At 37.0% G+C, this 22,273-nt stretch overlaps 1 protein-coding gene across 9 annotated transcripts in view; it reads right to left on the bottom strand.

The window, feature by feature from the left end:
- Positions 1-22,273, bottom strand: part of NUMB (NUMB endocytic adaptor protein) — a 210,279-nt gene that overhangs the window by 36,783 nt on the left and 151,223 nt on the right. For all 9 annotated transcript variants that reach the window (XM_069092126.1, XM_069092122.1, XM_069092123.1 and 6 more), the window contains one exon: positions 8,555-8,629. In XM_069092126.1, coding sequence (XP_068948227.1) covers positions 8,555-8,629 — 75 coding nt within the window. The remainder of the gene's footprint in view (positions 1-8,554; positions 8,630-22,273) is intronic.

Genomic DNA, 22,273 nt, shown 5'->3' on the forward strand with positions numbered 1-22,273 from the left:
AAGGAGGAAGAGTTTTAGAGTTATCCATACAGGGAGTGACAGGGAAGGAGGAAAGGTCCATGAAAACAAAGAAAAAAAGCATCACACAGCTCCAGTGTTGGTGAAAAGAAGAAAATATAACTTCAGATCTGCACCCATGCAGAGTGGTTAGTTTGGCATTTTTTTCTATAATCCTATTTATTTCTATTAATATAGTAAATTTGGCAGCAGAGAAGTGCTAGGGCTCTTTAGCCTGATGAAATTTACATTTAAAAAAAAATTTTTTTGGAGGGGGGGAGGCAGGGCAATTGGGGTAAGATGACTTGCCCAAGGTCACACAGCTAGGAAATATGAGGCCAGATTGAACTCGGGTCCTCTTGACTCCAGGGCTGGTATTCTATCCACTGTGCCACCTAGCTGCCCCTGATATTTACATTTTAAACTTCTGAACAATTACAGGGTCCTTTTATACGAGAAGGATGGTTCCCAAAGCATTCTTCTCTTTACAATTGGCAAAGCACCACTATGGAAAATATCAACTGACAAAGGCTATTTCCAGAGAGGTAGATCCATAATTACACTTCTCTCCCATTCCCAAAAAACCAACACCACCTTAAGGTATTTTTTTAAATGAATGTGTATCAAGGATAAGTTCTTAATTCATAATGATTGTTTTTCCTGAGCTATAAACTGATGGAACTCTCCATACCAGGTAAGAAAAAGCTCGTGTACCACATTAAAAAAGTGGCAATAGCTCAGTTCCAAAGATCTTTATACTTGATAGTCCATGGAATTCCATTCGCTTGTCCATCAAAAGCTGCTTCTTTTAAATATAGACAGCATACATGAGTGCATTCGGAAAAAGAACAGATGGACTTTGCCTCAACCACATGCAGAGAACATCCAGCCAGTACATTGGTACAACCAGTGTCAGGAGGACAGATTAACCTGGGAATCAACCAAGTCAGTGGACCTTAATCTAGATTTAGGGAACAAGGGAATTCTCCCCTTCACCTTAATAAAGCTACGCATATTTTCTGGAAAGGCTTGGGCAAAAAAGAAGTTGGTAACTACAAATTTTAAATTTTTAAAATAATTTTTACAAAATTATAAAAAGTGGCCACTGTTATAAAGATTGAAATTATAATTTATTAAATACTTAACAAAATAGATATACTATACGTTAAAAAGTTCAACCTCTGATAAAGAAAAATGCATAATTTTTATTAATTAATTAAAGAAAAAAGAAATAATTAAACTTGAGTCAATATTTAAGCCCAGTTAGTGTAATGCCACCAAGTTGTCAAATCAAAGACCTCCTGAAGAGCCTAGGGCTAGAGAGCTTCAGTTTTCAGTTTGAATTTCCTGGATTTGTCACATTGTACCTGAAGGTTTTAAAATTTATTTGTTTTTAGTATTGGATCTACTTATAAAACAGGGGTTCTTAACATGGAGTCCATGAACTTGTTTTGAGAAATATTCTGACAATTGTATTTCAATATTATTGTTTCCTTTGTAATTCTATGTATTCCAATTTGTGCATTTAAAAACATCATGCAGAAAAGGGGTCTCAGACAGCCAAAAAAAGTCTAAGACATAAAAAAAAGGCCAATAATTCTGTTTGAGAAATAGACACTTGCCATACAAAAATATGACTAAATTTTTACAGGTAATTTTAAGGTATGTAAATCCATACAATGTAATGATAAAGAATGGAAAATTTTTTTAGGAAAAAAAAAAAAAAACAGGAACATGTTTCTAGAACACAAATAACATCCTGGAGTACAGCGGAGTATTTTGAACTTGGAATGAATGTAAATTTCTCAAGGACAGGGATAGTCATTTTTTTTGCTTGTCTCTCCAGAGCCTTGCACATAGCTTAATAAATATTTGTTAAAATGAAGTAATCAAAATGAAGTTCATGTAGCAAGTGTGAAAGGGCCCATCTCTACTGCCAAGTTCAGTGATTATGGTTTTGTTAAAGCTTTTTAAGTAACCACTAGCCCTCAAAATTGCTGCAAAAGCTAGGAAATTTGCTAGTGGCTACCTCATTTTTGTGGAAGGGAAAGAGTGGAGGTAAATTGTCAGTTAATTAATTTGGTTTTCAGCAAAGCGCTTGTTAAATGTGAAGAATATATTTTTCTTTCTTTAAAAAGATCCCAAATGTTAATGGAAGAGCTGACATGCAAAATGAAATTTTAAAATATTAAAAGTTAATAGTTTAGTGAATACTTCTAATGCTCATTTAATAACAATTAAACATGATTCTTTTACCTGCTAAAACAAGAACATATATTAAAACAAATATATCAAATAGTTAAGTTTTTAAAAAACTGAACATATTAGAAACAGTGAAGCTAATCTAAAACCAAAACAAAGAGGGAGCAACACAAACAATGGAAAAAAGATTTTCCTTTTTAAATGTGTTTTACATCAGTGAAGAGATATATAAAAACTCTGGTTTATCTTTTAAGAAACTACTTAGAAAACCGCAACCTTTCATTCCAATTAAACGAATTCTGAGAAACATCACGAGAACACTAGATGGACAACAGACATTTCTCATCTTGTCAATTAATCCATTGCCAAGGAATTACCAAAGAAATCCTGATCATCTGTATATGGCATGACAAGTTGAAAACATAGCAAAATGCAAATGTGATATACAAGAAACAAAGGCTTTCCAAAGTTAGTGAAACACATATTCAGGTGGGTAATTAAAAAGTCTATTATAATAAATGGTATTTTTTGATTATCAAACTAGATCCCATTCTAGTTCTAGTTACTTCCCACTTGAGAATATCACTAGTTCTAAGTAGAGTTAATGATCTTAACTGGTTCTACAAAAACATGTCAGGCAAAACAGCAAAGTGAACTGGGGGTCATGGGGGGGGACACCTTATTCCCTTGGAACAATGTTATAAGTGGAATGATAAGGGGCGGCCAGGTGGCTCAGCGAGTAAGAGCACTGGCTCCAGTGTCGGGATGACCTGGATCAAATCTGGGCTCAGATACTCAGCACCACACCCAGAAATAACTGGCCGTGTAACCTTGAGCAAGTTACTTAACCCCTATTGCTTTAAGAAAAAAAAAAAGTGGAATGATAAATACACTTTATATTGAGAGAAGTTAACATCATTGGGGCTAATTTGGCAATGTTGCTAACCATCTTATTTGCATCTTGGAAAATATTTACAGTGGAGACTGGTTATCACGTATTAAAGATGTTGCAAATTAACAGCAGTTGCTGTATAGTTTATGTCTGTGTACAAATATTTCCTAAATTATATTAAAATAACTTTAAAAGTAGAAGGGATTACTTGAGAGTAGGGGTGGGGAAAGAATGAGAAAGTGAGATTTTTTTGTTGCTTTTTCAATTTCTTCCAAAATTCAAACAGTATCACAATGCTAAATAATTCTTTTTTAATTCAAGAATCACATCATTCCAAGGTTAGAGGACTCTATAAAATTCATTTTTTTTTTAAAGCAATCAGGGTTAAGTAACTTGCTCAAGGTTACAGGGCCAGTTATTTCTGGGTGTGGTGCTAAGTAATTGAGCCCAGATTTAATCCAGGTCATCCCGACACTGGAGCGGGTGCTCTTACTCGCTGAGCCACCTGGCTGCCCCTAAGCAATTGGGGTTAAGTAACCTGCTCAAGGTTACACGGCCAGGTGTTTCTGGGTGGGTGCTAAGTGTTGGAGCCCGGATTCGATCCCCAGGTCATCCTGACACTGGAGCCGGCGCTCTTACTCGCTGTGCTACCTGGAAATTCATTTTTCTATCAGATTTTGGTGCATCACTGCTACATAATTCTTTAAAACTTTTTAACTCAAATAAGTTTCAAAGACCTTAGCACAAGTCTCATTCTGCAGGCTTATTCTCCAACACTGCCTATATTTTTACAGCTAAGTCTAGATGGAAATTTTATCATTTATGAAAAACAGTAAAGACATAGCATTTGGCATAATACAAGCCCTTTTTAATACAGGAGCAGGCTGTGAGTCTCCAAACTCTTTCTATAGCAGACTGGTTTGGAGTTTTTTTTTTTTAGAAAAACATAGTCTTGTTTATAAAATTCATGAGTGGTATGGAATAATACACTCAGTTAAGGTTAAAATTAATTTATATCCAATCAGCAGCTAGATAAATATAAACAGCAAGTATAAAAAAGGCCAGAAGGCCATTTCATGTCATTTTTGTTGAATGAATATTTTGGGGGTGGGAGGTGGGGAGGCAATTATAAATTGCACACAGCAAAGATTTCAAAGAAGAAAAAAACTGTCAACTTACATATGGGCCAATATGAATTGGGTACCACAGAATTCCAAAGGCTTTCAGAAAGTTTAAAATTCTGTTGGCCTTTCACCATATTTTATGGAAAGGAAACATGGGGGAAGGGGTGGGAGGTAGAAAATGCTTCTACTTAAATAAAAGAAAATTATCATATTTATAAAAAATCAATCCTATTTATGAAAGAGGGATTTATTGGGGGAATCTCTGATCAATTTGATGAGTCCCCCAATCAACTCCATGAGGTTGCAGAGCACCTTCCATGAATGTAGACACGTGACCCTAAAACATGCTGAGAGTCTTTGACTGATTCATTCTAGTATAAAGATAGTTGAATTGGGGTTGAGGGAACATCCTCCCGCCCTACACACCCTTACATTTAAAAGAAAGAGAAAAAGTCAGGAAAAGGAGAAAGAAGGAAGAAAAGTAAAGAGGGAAAGAGAAAAAAGGAAGATGGGAGGGGGGGAAGGAAAAAAGAGAGGGTAGAAGGAAAAAAGGATGGAGAGATATGGGAAGAGAAGGGAGAGAACTGAATTCCAGATGTGCCTTCTACCTACATATTTCCATTTTTCCAGAGAGGTCAAAATAGCTAAGCTTTTATAAAGTTGAAAAGATTAAATCTGGTGACATTACTACCAACACAGATACCAATCTCTTTGCAGATCTAGAAAAATGAAGGAATATTTTTTAATTGAACATGCAATGAGAAGGTTTGTAATATTCCTTGGTATAGGTAAAACTAATAATTGATCATATCTGGTCAATATATACATTCATTAGAATGTCATGGTACAAATAAGTCTTATGGTCTCAAAACTTTCTGGTATCGAGAACAAAACCCCAAGATATCTAAATATTACTACCTGCCCCCACCCAAAACAACTAGCCAACAAACAAAAACTAGTTATTCAAAAGATAAGCAGTCTTTCAATAGTCTACAACAGAAAAAATAAAACACACTACTTCCAAGGAACATCAAAGAATCATCATTTCCACTAACATAAAACCTGGATTTTGTCTTTATATATGTACTTGCTTCTCTGAGATGGTGCATTAAACTACTCAAGCACTATTGCCAAGTATTCTCTGAACAAATTTCAAAACCATCTTTCATGAAATCCTTAGAATTTTCAGGTCTCTATAATAAAAAAAAAAAAAGCGATACTCTCCTACTTCCCCTTGGATAATACGTAAGTTTTAGTGCAACAAGAAGATAGGGCTACTGAACTCAAAGGTGTATAGAAAGATGCTTCCATTGCTTTTTCCTTTTTCCAATTTAAATAAAAACACTAGACTGAAATCACATGCCTTAAGAATGTCAAATTCTAGTTTTTATGAGTTCTAGAAGTGAATATAAGCAACATCTAGACTTCAAAAAACTATATATGCCCTTTTTTCTAGTAATGAAATTCTTGTGACAGCTTTAATATCTAGCTAATTTTTAAACTATTCAATGTATTATCAAATACTTCAAATTTTTTCCATAATTATTCAGGAGAACTAGTGATTAATAGATAGAATGAGTTCTTATTCCTACTCTCAACCAGTTGAAACAGACATGAAAAATGAAATTCTGAGATGTTGCTTAATTGGTGAGTGCATTCAAATGGAAATGGGACATCTATAGACCACAGTTAAATGTGCCTTAAAACAGCAGAAAAAAGTCCTGTTATCATGAGTAGAAAATTGATGGAATGTGGGAAAATGTTGCCATTAGGTAACCTCTAAAAACTCCTTAAAATTGTAAACACTTTAAAAAAATTTTCATACTGTTTAATTTTATTTTTCCCCCACTCTTCTTCATTTTTACTTGTCTTGCATTGTTGTGTATTTATCACAGTTTCTGTTCAACAGGTTGTACTTTTTTGTTGTTGTTTTCAAGTATTTGGGGAGGGGTTTTTGCTTGCCATCTCCCCTCCCAGACCTCTGCACTCACCCTGTTCCAGAACAGCTCATTCTACATCTTGTAACTTTAGGAGAGAGAGAGGCTCTTTGTTTTGTTTTCTCCTTAGCATTGGGACTTGATATTTTCAACTTTCGAAGAACTAAAAGAGGAATAATACGTGGGGGGTTTTTTTGGTAAGTGCACCTCTTACAATAGTTATTTTGTACAGTTCCCCAAGCAGACTGAAAGAAGTCATGAGCAATTCTTGTCTGCTTTCTACACCTGCACTGTAGGAACCATATTTGAACAGATAGTAAGTCAATATAAAGTTAGTACCAGAGAAAGGTTAACAGTGAGTCTAGGCTTTCTCCATGATAATGAGGGAGACACTAGGTGTCACTAATTAAGCGTACAGGGGTATAAGTCTGTGGAACAGCAAAGCACTTTATAAGGAAACTTTGACAATGGTCCCCTCAAAATGACTATGATACACTGTGTATATTGGTTAATTTTAAAGTACTCTGTTATGCAAATAGACACAGAAGAGCTTCTATCAACAAAAGCATTCAAAGATTAAGTATCCGCTGTTGGGAGAGTGGAAAGAAGTAAAAAAGGCAAATGTATAAATGGCATTATAGTTCTTTAGCTACCACAATGTATTATTTTAAGGGCATTCCTTTCCTCCAAATTGAACCATCTGGGTTTCTTTTCATATAATGTCTATTTTGACCTCACTGACTTGGTTGCTTCCTCAGTACTCTATCCCAATGATACTTGAAGATTCAGACAAAACATCATCCAGAATGCACTTTAGAAGAAAAGTTTGAATTACCAAGCACCATTAGAAAAAGCAGTCATTAGAAGCCATCCTCATGGCAGCCTTTCACTGACAAACCCAAAGCAATAGGTCTTTAATGCTCTTTGGGATAAGGATAAATTTGGCATGCAGAAGTAAGCTTGTGCAATAATAGTTAAAGAGCATGTTGAAGAAAGGGAGTAATTCATTCACCCATAGCGAGAGAGATATCAGATAATTCAACAATCATCTTATCTATCCAATAGCAGAAAATTCAAAGTGTTATCTAAAATCTCATAGAATTCAGAACCTGTGTTGCTTAATTTCTTTTTCTTTAAAACAAAACAGAACCAAAAAAAACAACAAAAAAACCCTTTTCTCAAATAGACTTATACATGCCTGACATGAAATTCAGGCAAAATGGACAGTCCATCCTGGAGAAGGGTCTCCCATTTTGTGTAAAAAAAGGTAGTGGAGTTTAGAGAGTTGGATGTGTTATATTGGAGAAGACTTAGGAAATGCATGTATTTGTGTACACACACACACACACACACACACACACACACTCTGGAAGTAGAGATGAGGATAAAAATGAGGTGGATTTTCACTTTGTTCTGAAATATATATCCTCTAATTGGAGTATCTATGGGGTCAGAGATTTTAAAGCTGGAAGGGACTTTAAAACAGCATCATGATCTAGAAGCAGAAGGATCTCAAAGGAAATTTAGTCCAATTCTCTCCTTTTACACACAAGGATAACAGGTTAGAGAAGGGAAGGGGCTTGTTTAAGGTTATTCAAACAGAATGTGGCAGAGACGGGGATTTAAACCCAGATGCTCTGACTCCAAATGGAGGACTTTTTCTAGTAGGTGAGATAGTTTCTCAGGTAGGTTTAAAATTTCCTTGGTATATGGGACTCCCAGTGAGGAAACTCCCATTACACCAAAACTGATCAGCAAGTATTTTGCAACTTGCCATTTTAGAGCCTCCAGGGACGTTAAATGTTACAGTTAAGTCACACAGTCAGAAGTGGAACTCAAATCCCTGACCTTCCTAACTTCAAGGCTGGCTCTATCTCTATCTTCTGCTCACTATCTACTATGCTATGATATCTCACCTCAAATACTAGCATGTTTCTTCTTTACCATGCCTACAAAACAGCAGGTGCTCAAGAAATGTTTCCTGAATTACTTTGTTTTTGGGGTTTGGAGGTTTTTGGGGTGGCAATTGGGGTTAAGTGACTTGCCCAGGGTTACACAGCTAGTAAGTGTCAGAGGTTGGATTTGAACTCAGGTCCTCCTGCCTCCAGGGCTAGTATTCTAACCACTGTGCAACTTAGCTGACCCACCTGACTTACTTTGGTTCCAAAAAAATGCAGCATGGACTGAAAAAAAAAAATTCCACTGGAATGTCTGTCAAATCAAGAGGTTGCAGTGTGAATCAGTACATACAGACCACAGGTGGTCTATATTAGCAAAGTCACATTTTTCCTTAAAGGAATTAAGTGCTCATTAAGTATGACAGTAGATTGCTTTAGTTATATGGGTAATAATTTTCAGACAAACAACAGCACATTAACACGCTGACAAACAAATATACATACAGCTTTCAGTCTCTTTACAGCATCTTCACAAATGTGCATTCCTCTTGATTCGTCAACTTCTACATGGCCTAGGTACTGTAAGGAGAAGGAAAGTGTTAGTAAGTCTTACACCAGGAAAAATGAACTATTATAGAAACATATACTTTGGTTAATTATTTCCAGTCACTTAAGACTCAAAATCTCTTAAGTGATTTTTTTAAACTTCTTCCTCTCTTCCAGTATTCACACTCTTGTCATATGCTGATGAACCTTCCTTTCTTGTTCAATTTCTTGTCACAGAATGCCGGGTCGGTTCTTTCAATACCCCCTCCTTGACTTCAGACTCCTCCCCCTTCAATCTATTTTATATGCTGATGCTAGATTAATCTTTCCAAAGCACCATTTGGATTATATCCTTCAATATGCTCTAAAAATTTCAATGATTCTCCACCACCTATGGATTAAACTAAATGCAGTTCATCAAATATTTATTAAACACCTGTCATGCATGAGGTATTGTGATAAGCACTGTATATGGACAAAATCAAAACAGTCATTGCCTTCAAGGAGCTTCCATACTTTGTCCCAGAAAAGTACACACAAGGCAACTTGTAACTGCTGGGTAAGAGAAAAGTTTCTATATAGACTCCTGAGTCAACCCTTATAGGAAACTAGTGACTTCCAAGAGGTAGAGGTAAGGATGGCATGCATGGCTGGGTGCAGGGTGCAGTGATCAATAACAGATAGTATGTGGGAGATAGGAGATGAAATATTAAGTCTGGGGAACTTCTATGACCTCTCTCCTCAGTTATATTCTACAACAGTCAATTCAAATGCCACCTTTTTCATGAAGTCTTTCCTGATTATAATGGCCAGAAATGATTCCTCCCACCTCTTTAATGATGGTTTGCTTTTTGTTTTTTGTTTTTTTAAGCAATTGGGGTTAAGTAACTTGCTCAAGGTTACCCGGCCAGTTATTTCTGGGTGTGGTGCTAAGTATCTGAGTCCTGACTGGATCCCAGGTCATCCTGACTATGGGGCCGGTGCTCTTACTCACTGCGCCACCTGGCTGCCCCAATGATGGTTTTTAAAGCTACAGGGGCCCATCAAGGATCACCTGGCCTAGCATCTTTTTTTTAAAAATGAGGAAACTGAGGTCCACATAAATGAAGAGATTTGTCTGAGGTTATAGCAAAACTGTCGCTAGGATCCAATTCCCAGGCTCCTAGTGAAGTGTTCTTTTCAGTGTAATTATTTATAGGAAATACAAGATGTAAGGTCATATCTTCAACCCATTAGATGGCACCTATAAGAGAAGGTCCCTGTAATGAATTTTAAAAGTCATGTTGCAAAATTCTCGCTGAATATTTATTGTTTTGGCTGATGTCTGGTTGAAGCTCCTTCCACAAGACCCAGAAGAGAAAACGCATTAAATGTGTAAGATTTACCAAAATTTTCTCATTTTCTATAGTACATTCGATTACATATTCAGGACTATTATTTCAGCTGCCAATGTTATTTTGGAAATATCTCAAAAGTTTTATTAAGGGGGCGGCCAGGTAGCACAGCAAGTAAGAGCACCAGCTCCAGTGTTGATAAGACCTGGAGATCGAATCCCGGGCTCGGACACTTAGCATCCACCCAGAAACACCTGGCCGTGTAACCTTGAGCAAGTTACTTAACCCCAATTGTTTAGGGGCGGCCAGGTGGCTCAGCGAGTAAGAGCACCGGCTCCAGTGTTGGAACGACCTGGAGATCGAATCCCGGGCTCAGACACTCAGCACCACACCCAGAAATAACTGGCCGTGTAACCTTGAGCAAGTTACTTAACCCTGATTGCTTTAAAAAAAAAAAAGTTTTAAGAACATTTTCCCTTTAAATATATGATTTTAAAAACTATAAATTTTCAGTGTGATTTTATAACTTCTTAAGTTATTTTTTAAAATAAAATTTTAAATGTTTATCACTATTTCTTATCTTTACATCACCTTCATTTCAAAATATATTCTTCTCCTCCACCCAAAGAATCATCCCTCACAATTGATACAAAGCAAAGTTAACCAGGAAAATAATATATTCAATTATAACAACAATGTAAACAGAATGAATACACACACACACACACACGGGTAAAGCAGAGGCCTCATAAGCATCTCAATTTAAACATGTTCAAAACAGAACTCATCATCTTTTCTCCAAACCCACCCTTCTTCTAAACTTCCCTATTACTAAAGAACAGTGATGTCAAACTCAAATAGAAATGAGGGCCAATAATCTACCCATAAGGATCCCTGACAGCTGCATATTGACTCAATTTCATCTTAACAAAATAAATAAAAATACAGTAAAACATAGATAAGTATTTTCCAATTACATTCTAATCTGTTTTGTCAGGAAGTGTGGTGTGTGTGCCCCACGCAGGCCAAAACCCAGTCCATAGAAAGTACCCTTATCTGTCTACTCATCCAGGCTCACAACCTTGGTGTAATCCTCAATTCTTCTCTGTCACTGCCTCCACAAGTCCAAGATATGGTTTGAAATCTTGTCATTTCTACTTCTGAAACACTTCTCTCATACACGCCCTTTTTACTGCATGCAGAGCCACCAGTCTAGACCAAGCCTTCATCACCTCTTGCCTAGATTATCTGAAGTAACTGGTCTTCCCACCTGAAGTTTCTTTCCACGCTGATCCACCCTCCATACAATTACCAAAGTGAATTTTCTAAAGCATGGGTCTGGTCAAGTTACCCCTATCCCTTTCTTCAACAAACTCCAGTAATTCCATATTACTTCTGGGATCAAATATAAAATCATCTGTTTGGCATTTAAAGCTCTTCACAATCTGGCTCCTTCCTTTGTGACCAGTCTTCTCACCTTATACTCTACAATTCAGTTATACTGACATACTATTTCCAATTTCTATGCCTTTTCACTGGCTATTCTGAAATGTTCTCCCTTCTCACTATTGACTCTAAGAATCCCTGGCCTTCAAGAACTTTGCCCAAATACCACCTTCTGCAAAAAACTTTTTCAGTCCTCACCTCTAGCCTCACCCCTGGCTGTTAGTGCTCTCCCAAATTTACCTTGTTTTTATATCTACTTTATATATATCTTGTATGTATATATACATACATACATATGTGGTCTACCTCCTCACTGGGTCACTGAAGGTAGAGAATGTTTCACTTTTTCTTTCGTATTCACAATGCTTAGCATAGTACATGGTACACAGTGCTTTGTGAATCCTTGATGATGATGATGATGATGATGTCATTGGGCTTAAATTTCAACTTAGATGACTGAGAAGATGATGGTCTCTTCAACAGCAATAGGGATGCTGAGTAGGGGCCAGTTTAGGTGGAACATGTTGTTTTTGAGAGGCTGGAAGGACTTCTCCCGATGGCAAAGTTCAACTGACAATGGGAGATGCAACACAGAAGATCAGCAAAGTGACCAAGACTACAGTGATAAACTGATTTGGAAGTCAATTTCATTGATGTGACATTTGAAGCCATGGGAATGGATGAGATTATCTAAGGAGTCAGTAAAGAAAAAGTCACAAGGAGATGAGGGCTTCTAGTGAGCAGGAGGAAGAAGATTATAAACCACAAAAGTAGACCAAAAAGAAAAGGCCAAACAAATAGGAAAAGAACTCTAAGTAGTGTCATGAAAGTCAAGGGAAGAAAGAATTTTCAGAAGGTAGCTGTGCATTAACTGTTGCAGAAAGAATGCAGAAGATGAAGAATGAAAAAAAAAATCATTGGATTTGACAATTAAGAGGTGACTTTGGAGCAAAAGCTTCACTTGAATAATGGAAGCAGGGCACAAGGGGTTGAGACTGACTACTAAATAATATTACAGGATTATAGAACACTTGAAAAGACCTTGGAGATATCATCCAGGTCAACTCCCTCATTTTAAAGATGTATAGATAGCCCAGGGGCAGTTAGGTGGTTAGAGAAAGTGCTAGGCCTAGAGTCAGGAAGATATGAGTTAAAATCCGGTCTTAGACACTTGTGGGTATGACCCTGGACAAGTCATTTAACCATGTTTGCCTCAGTTTCCTCATCTGTAAAATGAGCTGGAGAAGAAAATGGGAAACCATTCCAGTATCTTTGCCAATAAAACCCCAAATGGGGTCACAAAGAGTTGGACATGACTGAAATGACCGAATAACAACATTAGTCTTAGAGAGTTAATACAAAAGCATATATCTAACATGATAGAATTGGGACTAATAATATCCAGTCTTTAGATTTCTACATAGAAGTTCCAATTCTATGCCATAAGCCCCAGTCATAAGGATTATTTGAAAAAGCTGGGGATGCTTAGTTTAGAGAAAGAAAAAAAAAAGACTTGGGGGATGTCATAATCTCAGTTTATCCTCAGATATTCAGAGTGGATTTAAGTTGCAAAGAGGCAACCTTAGGCTTGATGTCCTTCCTCTGATGGCTGTGCAGAAGTAGAGCAGCTGCCTTGGAAGAAGCAATGTTTCCCTTCTGTGCATCCCCTTCCTTCAAACAGGTGCTAGAAGACTATACTGTATGAGGGTCACTTTTCAGGTATGGGTAAGACTGGATAGCTGCTGAGGTTCTTTCATGTTCTGAAATTTTGTGATAGGGTCCCATCCCATTCTTCCCATTGGAACCTATTCCAGTTGTAAAATATCCCCCAAAAAGTAAAATAAAAAGAGTAGAATGGAAGAGGTATATTAAAAAATATATATAAATAAAAATTCTTATGAGATATGGGAGGAAACTAGTCTTTGTTTAAATGCTACATGCAGAGGACAGGTCTGGAAGTCACAAGTCTAAATTTCTAGACCACTTGAACCAAGCCTGTGTCCATTACTGCATTTCCAAGAAAACAGATTTTCTGTTATATATAATGATGCTTTAACAGCTCAAGGAATGCTGACTTTGTGCATGTCTCTTTCATAATAGAACAAGCCAAGTGTTTTCTCCCCTACAGACCCAATTAGATTAAGCCTATTTATTTAGTCCTTGTGCTTGGCAACTTGCCCCTTGCTAGAAAAAGAAGAGAAGCTATTCAGGTTAAACAAGGCTGCCACATGTTCCGCTGCTGATTGGACTGATCTATTTTCTAAAGCTTTTCCTTATTTCTTCTGAAGATGTCACATGCTTGGATTTTCAGTAGGAGTTTAAAAAATTTTAAATCTCCACAATAAGCTCACTGCTTCCTTACCATCCCATGTGCAAATTTCGGCAGCTGTTTCCTATATAACCTCCACTCATTTAATGACTAGGACATTAAGGGTACATGAAATACACTGATAGTTCCCTTCCTCAACTCCAGAAAAGGAGAATTCGCTGACTTAGGTAGATGTCAATCGGCTGTGTAGTTACTAATTAAAACAATTACACAGCTGTGCCCTTCTGCTCAAAAGAAGGTACAGGAATTTACACCCCCCCCCAACAAAGTGAGGTATGATCTGTTTTGACATATTCAAATTACCAATTAAATTTTTTTTAAAAGTTCTGGTAGTTCTTAAAAGGCTAAGAGTAGTATATGAATAACATATGTAATTAAGTATTTATCAGCAGTGCTATGGACTCAAACAACAAGGCATTGTTCTTTATAGCTGGTAAGTGAAACTAATTCAGTAATTCTTGTCCAAGTTGAATACGATGCAAAAGGGAGATACGGTAAAAAGAAGGTAAACAGGGATTCACATTTAAAAAAATGTATATAAGAATTTCTTTTGATAAGAAGTTTCATGAATACAAAATGTGCCAACATATGCCTTTGCTTGTCATCACATTCCCCCTAGAGACAGAAATCAACAAATGGTTATCGATTTTCTGATGGAAAACAGAGATTAAAGTGGTTAAATTCAATTTAACAAACATTTATTACATACAAGGTACTGGATTGGAAACTGATGATAAAAAAAAAAATCAAAACAGTCCCTGATCCCAAGGAGCATGTCCTACTCTACACCAACAACTAGAAGTATAAACAGATATCTGGATAAGATAAATGGAAAATAAATTTTATTTACTCATGTGATCACTCATTCCTACATACAATTATAATCTACTTCAAAGAAAACAATTAACTCAACAGATGAGGACAGGAGGATTACAATACATTTCACTTACTACATTTGCTTCTTCCATTTGAGAAGAGAATGTTCCAAACGGGGGTGGGGTGAGCAGTGGGACAGAGGGTCAACTAGTAGTTTCAGCACAAAGTATAATAACAAATGAATGCAATACCATACAGGGGCTTTGATCCTTAGCTTGGCCTTACTTCTATAGGCAGAAATGGCTACATTTTGAATTGTGAGGTGTGTCACACCAGTCATCTGAGTCACTGGCTCTGAGAAAAATCACCCCAAAATACCCCATGATCCCAAACGCCAACCTCTAGGTTTACACAGATTAGGTCCAATTGTTCTTTTGGGGGGCCCCAACCATGGAATTTGGCTCATGCCTAGGTCATTAAATAAAAGTTAAAAAAGGACTTCAGTATCCACCTTCTCCCCTATGCATGGGGTTAGGCTAGAAATATTCAAATACTCCAATGAATTCATGATTTCATCAGTTTGGAAGGTCCTTCAACATGGAGATTACAACCCATCCATGCCTCCTTATCTAACTATGCAACTTATATATGTCCTTCCATGAGTTTTCCACAAGTGGTCTACGAAATATGCTAGAGTCCTTCCTTACCTTCTCTTGACATTGAGGGAATATTAATGGAAAACACTTTGACTGTCCAGCTGTCAATCATTATCTTTACTATATGACCAGCCCATCTTTTCTTCCTATCATACAATTCTTCAGTAACATCTTGTTGAAGTTTCTCATTTATTTCATGTTATATACTCTGCTTACACCCACCACATGCCCTCCATTTTAATTCTTTAGATACTGTTGTATTCCATAGCTCACTGACAAATAACAATGCCAGGAGAATGTTGATATTAAAAATATATGCTCTGCTTCAATGGAAAGTTTCAGGTCATTACCTCTATTACAGTGATGAAAATCTTTGGTGAACACCCCCTTTCCCCCTTTTTATGCCATGCCTTTTGTTTAGGATCAAAGGGTCACTGAATAGGGTTACTTCCAATACATTTGTGAAGGAATCTTGAATGCTTTTGATGTATGTATGAAAGACATCTTGTTGAAAAAGAACCTGTAACATGGAACTTCATACTATGTAATCAATTAAAAAAAATAATCAACAAACAACAAGCAAAATAGGATCATATATTCTCTATACCTTTCAGTTAACTAAGTGATGGCAAAGATGTAGTCCACTCTTGAAAACCATACTGCCCATTTATTAATACCCTCATTGAGGATGTCCTTGGTTTAAGGTAACACTATATACAGATATTCCTTGAAAAATTTCTATCTATAGCTATAGATATAAAGAATAGTCAAGGCAATTTTCCTTCCCTCTTTTTTGTGAGCCCCTTCCCAGACTTCGTCACCCCCCCTCAAATGCAGAGTCCCCCAGATTTATAGCACCACCTTGTGGCTGAAGCTCCCCTCCAAAGAGAACACTTAGGAGTTTACTCACTGGACTTTCACTGGCTGTATGACTAATGCTAACAAGTGTCTGTGATAGGGGTTGGAGGTAGGTGTCCAGGTGTGCTCCTATATATCATGGCCCAGTCCTTTGCTGCTCTTCTAGCTCAAGGACAACATGGTTTCTCCTTCTCTTTTGAGGAGGCTAGATCCAAGAATATGGCATTGTCCACTACACTTCAGGCCTATTTCCAGGAGGCTGGGTACAGGAATTCACCATTCCACCACTGTACGTGGATGTTGCCATCTCGTGCCAATAATGCCATGCCAGGCTCTCCTCCATGTCCTTTTAAATAAATAAAAAAAAACAACAACAACAGAAAACCCTCCTCACCCTAAGCCTATCCCTAGAGATATCACTAGGCAGCGGACTCATGGAAGGCCTTCTAGGAAATGTAGTCCAGACAACAGTCTCTAATAAGTAAGGCTTTTCTGGCCCCAAGCATTGTGGGAAATGAAGTCTGTGCAGACAACTCCTTCAACAGGAGCTAATTTGAGGAGGAACAACACTTTTAACAACTGAGAGGACCATGGGAGAAGTGGCACAGGAAGGAAGATGAGGATTCTGAGAGGCAGTAATGTTAATGAAATGCATTCCCCTGATCAGGGACAGCAATGTTTGGAAAAAAGCTAATAGTTCAGTTTACTCTGTGAAGGGAAATATCATGAAACAATACTGTAAAGGTAAGTTGAAACCAGACACCAGCCTGAAAAAGTATGTATTTTATTCTAAAGGCAATAGTGAGCCAATGAAGACTACCCTATAGATAAGTTATGGGGTCAAAGAAAGAAATTACTCCATTTCAGTCTCCTTTTTTATTCACTAGGTAGGTTCTTTCTACTCAAATGTTATCTTTGTATGATGATATAATTTTGTCAATTTTATATATGATTTATCAATTTATATTTTGTCAGTTACCTAGAACTTCTGAAGAATAAATAATTTACTCTTCAAAAGGAAAACAAAAAGTGAGTGATTTAATCTATCCAATGCACGTGTAATAAGGACAAGAATATTTAACCCTCTCTAATGAATCCACCAACAGAAAACTGCTTCAATGTTTTATCAAGATAATAATGCTTGGGGCAGAAAAAGGTCCTTCTCATAAAACTGGATAATTAAAAGGAAAAAAAAAAAACAGTTCAGTGCTAGATGATATTTAAGCGTGTGGTTAGGGGGAGAGAATCAATTTATAGATGGAGGCTAAATGACCTTAAGTTTTTCTGTGAGGCTTTATTTAAAAAGAAAAAAAGTCTTCAGCAGCAGAAGTTTTCCAGTGGTTGGATACTTGTCTGAATTTTAAAACTCTGGCTTCCATATCAAGATAAAAGAAACTATGTAAAAATGAGTCACCCAGGAGTTCTTTTCATGTTGGAGGAGGCAGAAGACAGACAGAATAATAAAAAGAAAGTTGGGAAAGCCATTATTGAAAAGGAAATGAAATCGAAGGACATAAAAAAAAATCAGAAAGAATGAAGCAGGTCAAAATTTCAAAGAATAGATGGGGAAATTTTCAGTCTTTTACAACTTTCTGGGAAATTCTATTAAGTGACTTGCCCAGGGTCACACAGCTAGGGTCAAGTGTCTGAGGCCAAATTTGAACTCAGGTCCTTCTGACTCCAGGGCACATGCTTTTCTATCCATTGCAGCACCTAGCTGCTCCAAATTCTATTAGTTCTTACGGGACATCACAGAATTCTAGGATGTGAACTGAACTTTGAAATCGCATTTCCTTCACAATGTAGAAATCAAGTTGCTCCCCTACTAAAAAATCTTCATTGGCTACTCTACCAACTAACAAGTTCCTCAACAGGCATTCAAGGCCCTCCAAAATATCATTTCAACTTATCCTGTCCTGCTTATTACTCCTCCACATGTATTCTACATACCAGTCAAACTGGATTACTCACTGGTGCTTAAAAATATTCTGCATTATCTTGTCTCTGTATCTGTATCTCTCTAATACCCTCTCCCTGAATCTGCACCTGTCAAAATGTTATGTGGTCTGCTGGAAAAAAACACCATATGGGGAATCAGAAAGTCTGGCCTTAAGCTTTGGCTCTACCACTTACTAGGCATGTGCATTTTGTTAAGCCATCATTTTACCAGTCAACACCCCAGTTTCCGCATCTACAAAATGAAGATATTACTTTGTCTCCCCCATTAGAATATAAGATCCTTGGGAGTCAGGATTGTTTAAATTCATTGTATTTCTATCCTCAGCATGTGGCACAATTCCTGGCATAAAGCAGCCACTTAACAAATATTTCTTGATTGATTGTACTACCTACTACACAGGATTTCCTGAAAAAATTATTTTGTAAGCTTTAAAGTGCCATTTAAATGTGACTGAATATTTCATCTTCCAAGGCCTACTTTAAGTGCTACTGCCTTGCATGAAAATTTATGCTGATCCTCCAACCAAGAGTATATGATCAGTTCCCCTTTTCTACATTAAGAGTACTTTATACCTTTCATATGACACATTATCCTACCTTATACTATATTTGTATTCCTGTCTTATTTCTCCTCCTCACCCATTTGCCCTCTAGACTCTAATGTCCTTGTGGACATTGTGTTTAATTAATCTTTGCACCCTACAGAGTATTTTTCTCATAGCAGATATCCAATAAAAATATGCTGAAATTAAATCTATCAGATCTTTGGTAGATAGCCATACTGCCTCTGCTAGAACCTTTAGAAGAATAAGGACAGTCCATCCTCTTTTTGGATGACTCCATCATTGTTAATCACTTTCTGACATTTTATTATATTCATATAATAAATATTTAAGATTTGCATAATCTCATAACTCACTGGAGATCCATACTGTAAGTTTCACCCACATTTTACAGATAATTAAGAGCACCGGCCCCAGAGTTGGGATAACCTGGGATCGAATCCGGGCACTGATACTTAGCACCACACCCAGAAACACCAGGCCGTGTAACCTTGAGCAAGTTACTTAACCCCAATTGCTTAGGGGCGGCCAGGTGGCTCAGTGAGCATCGGCCCCAGTGTCGGGATGACCTGGGATCAGTTCCGGCCTCAGACACTTGGCACGCACACAAAAGTAACTGGCCATGTAACCTTGAGCAAGTTACTTAACCCCGACTGCTTTACAAAAAAATTAATTCTAGATAGTTTTTCCTTCAAGTCAAGCATTTTGTCTGTCTAAATGAACTTCTCGTCTAAAATAAAAATAAATTGCAGTATCCCAAACGAAACACAATATGCTAAATGTCTGAATAATGCAGAGCACAGGGGAACTTTTGCTTCTTTTAATTTGGATTTTACATTTCCTGATTTGAAAATATACTCTGCCCCCTAATAGGCTGAATGTGGTCACATGGAGCCTATGGTGGGGGGAGTTTGCTGAAGGGTGGAGGAGCCCAACAGGAGAAGCTTGCTTAGGGGAGGCTTGTTTTTCACGAAGGCCCACACATTGTTACTTTGTAATTAGGCAGTGGATCACAAAGGTTGTGATGTCATCTGACCCTAGAGAAGGCTATATATATATATATGTATGTATGTATATATGTGTGTGTGTATATATATGTGTGTATATATATGTATGTATGTATATATGTACACACACACACACACACACACACACACCCTGATGTGAGGTTTTGCTTTGGGGCTCACTTTGGAAAGAGTTGTGTAATTTGGCCAAATAAGAGTCTGGGAAGCCATTGAGCTCCCTGGCTTTGAAAACCCAGTTGTTGGTACTTCTCTCTATGGTAACTATGTGTGTAATGATGAGACAGCTAGAATCCCTGTCTGTTGGTCTGTAGAATTGTGTTATTTTCTTTGTATTTTTTGTCTGTGTGTAATGTCAGTTTGTATTCTCTGAAGTTTAGGGTGCTGACTTTTTCCCCTGAACTAGATAAATGATATATGTTTGATTAAAGTAAGACTGTTAAGCCCTTTTTCAATTGCTTTCCTTTAGAAAAGCTAACAGTTATCCTGGGTATGCTAGGGTGCTTGCTGCTACATAATCTTAGTCTTTTAAAGTAACTACTATATGCAGGATTACTGTGTGCAACTACTGTGATAGGCATTGAAGATACCAAAGAAAAAATAAAACTGTCTTGTTTAACTCCATCATTCTAACTTCAGATAGTTTGTTCTTTTATGTGTTCACAAGCTATCTTAATTCATTCTTAAATTTTGCTAGAGATAAGTATTGAGTTTATGGTTTATTTCTTAGAGATTATTTACAGTGTCACTAGGATCACATCCCTAACTTCTTCAGTATCTTCAAATGCAATTTATCTGGACTTGGATATGAATTGCTTTAAAACAGCTATGTGCAATCTTAAAAATCTTTTAATTAAAAAAATCTTTTAACAGGTTTTAATTAATTCTTACTCAAATTTTCTAACATTTCCATTTTGAAGGTCATATGACAATAGCACAAGAGTTGGAAGGAACCTTAGTGACCATCTAGACCAACCCTTTCATTGTATAGATGATCACACTGAAGCCCAGAGAAGTTAAGTTACCTGCTCCCAAGTTCATCCAGGTAAACAAATGACGGTTAGAATATAAATCATGTCCTGTAACTCCAAGTCTTTCTTCTGGCATTCTGCTTGACAGAAAAGATGTAAACCAAATAGAAGTTGAGTGCTTTCTTCTTTCCCCTGCGAACTTTATAATATATCTGCTCCAAAACAGGGGGCCCATTTCTTTCTTTTCTTCATCTTGTTCCAAACAGCTAAAGAAATCCCCTTTTGTTGCTCTTACCATTTTTTCCCTCGAGTTTTGGCTTATTCTGGACTTTGGTTTTCTGTACTAGTCTTACTTTTCTGTATTCAGCTTTGGTTATATATTCTTCTTGCCATCTTTTGCAAACGTCTCTTTAAAATCTGAGCTCAGAGATCCACCACTTCACAATCCATGGTCCTTAAATAGCTCAGGATTGAAAATGTGAACGAATAAATCAGTGTGGTGGCAGAACCATTTGTTGAAAGGCTTCTAACGCTACACAGCCTAGACTACCCCAAGTTCGTGCCTGGATACAAGCTTTGCTTTTCCCTCATACACAAAAGGAACTCAATATTTAAACAAAGACTCCAAAATCACAGCTGGAGCCAGGGGAAAAAACTCCTTAGTTACCATGGTTTTTTCAGTTCATCTGGCTTCTATCTATACTGCTGATGGCTTAAGTTAATATACTTTATGTTATCAATGATTTAATATTAATCTATATCCTTTAATAAAAATTATTACTTATAACAATTCTAGGTCTTGAACTATGAAACATGTCAAAATAAATACTTCAAAATTATTCTTCTAGAAGTAATATCAGTTGAGTCTTAGTGGATTCCCACCAGTTAGGATTATCCTAACAATAGAAGAGCCCACAAAAACTTCAATGCATTAAAATATTTAGGCAAATTGAATGTTCTAGTTAAATCTTCAGGATGAATGAGGGAGGCAGTTTAGAATTAGAAAGAGCCCTGGGTGGGTGAGGGGTGGGGTGGGTGGGAAGAGTGAGTCTTAGAAAAGACCTTGGATCAAAGAGCAGAGCTGACATTTCTTCACTTCTCTGACCCTCTGTTTTCTCATCTTTAAAACAGAGATCAATCAACATGCCTTTATTAAAATCTATGACAAGTATTGCCCAAGAGCCAAATATAAAAAGACAAAAGATAATGAAACAGACCCTGCCCTCATAGAGCACATTTCCTAACTGGGAAGACTACACGCACATTTCTAAGTAAACAAATCAGCACGATGGCAGAACCATTTCCTGCAAAGCTTTATACTATAAAGCCTAGACTACCCCAAGTTCATGCCTCAATACAAGCTTTGCTTTCCTTTCCAAACACTGAAAGATCTCAAAATAAAAACAAATGCTCTAGGATGACAGCTGAAGTCAGGGAAGGAATTCCTTAGTTACCACTGCTTTTCTAGATCCTTTTGTTTAAAAAAAAAAATATATATATATATGTATATATATATAGATATGAAATATATACAAAATGAATACAAGGTCATTTTGGGAAGTGGACAACAATCTATGTGGATGGGTGAAGGGGTAAGAACTCAGGAAAGGCTTCATATACAAGGTAGCACTTGGAATTAGGGACTCCAAGAGGCAGAGGTAAGAAAGGAGTATATTCTAGGCATGGAGGGCAGATAATATAAAGGCATGGGGATAGGAGATGG

Source organism: Petaurus breviceps, unplaced genomic scaffold (genome assembly GCF_028583685.1).
Source record: "Petaurus breviceps papuanus isolate PSGF00001 unplaced genomic scaffold, PetGlider_PUasm1.0 189, whole genome shotgun sequence".
NCBI classification, from domain to species: Eukaryota; Metazoa; Chordata; class Mammalia; order Diprotodontia; family Petauridae; genus Petaurus; species Petaurus breviceps.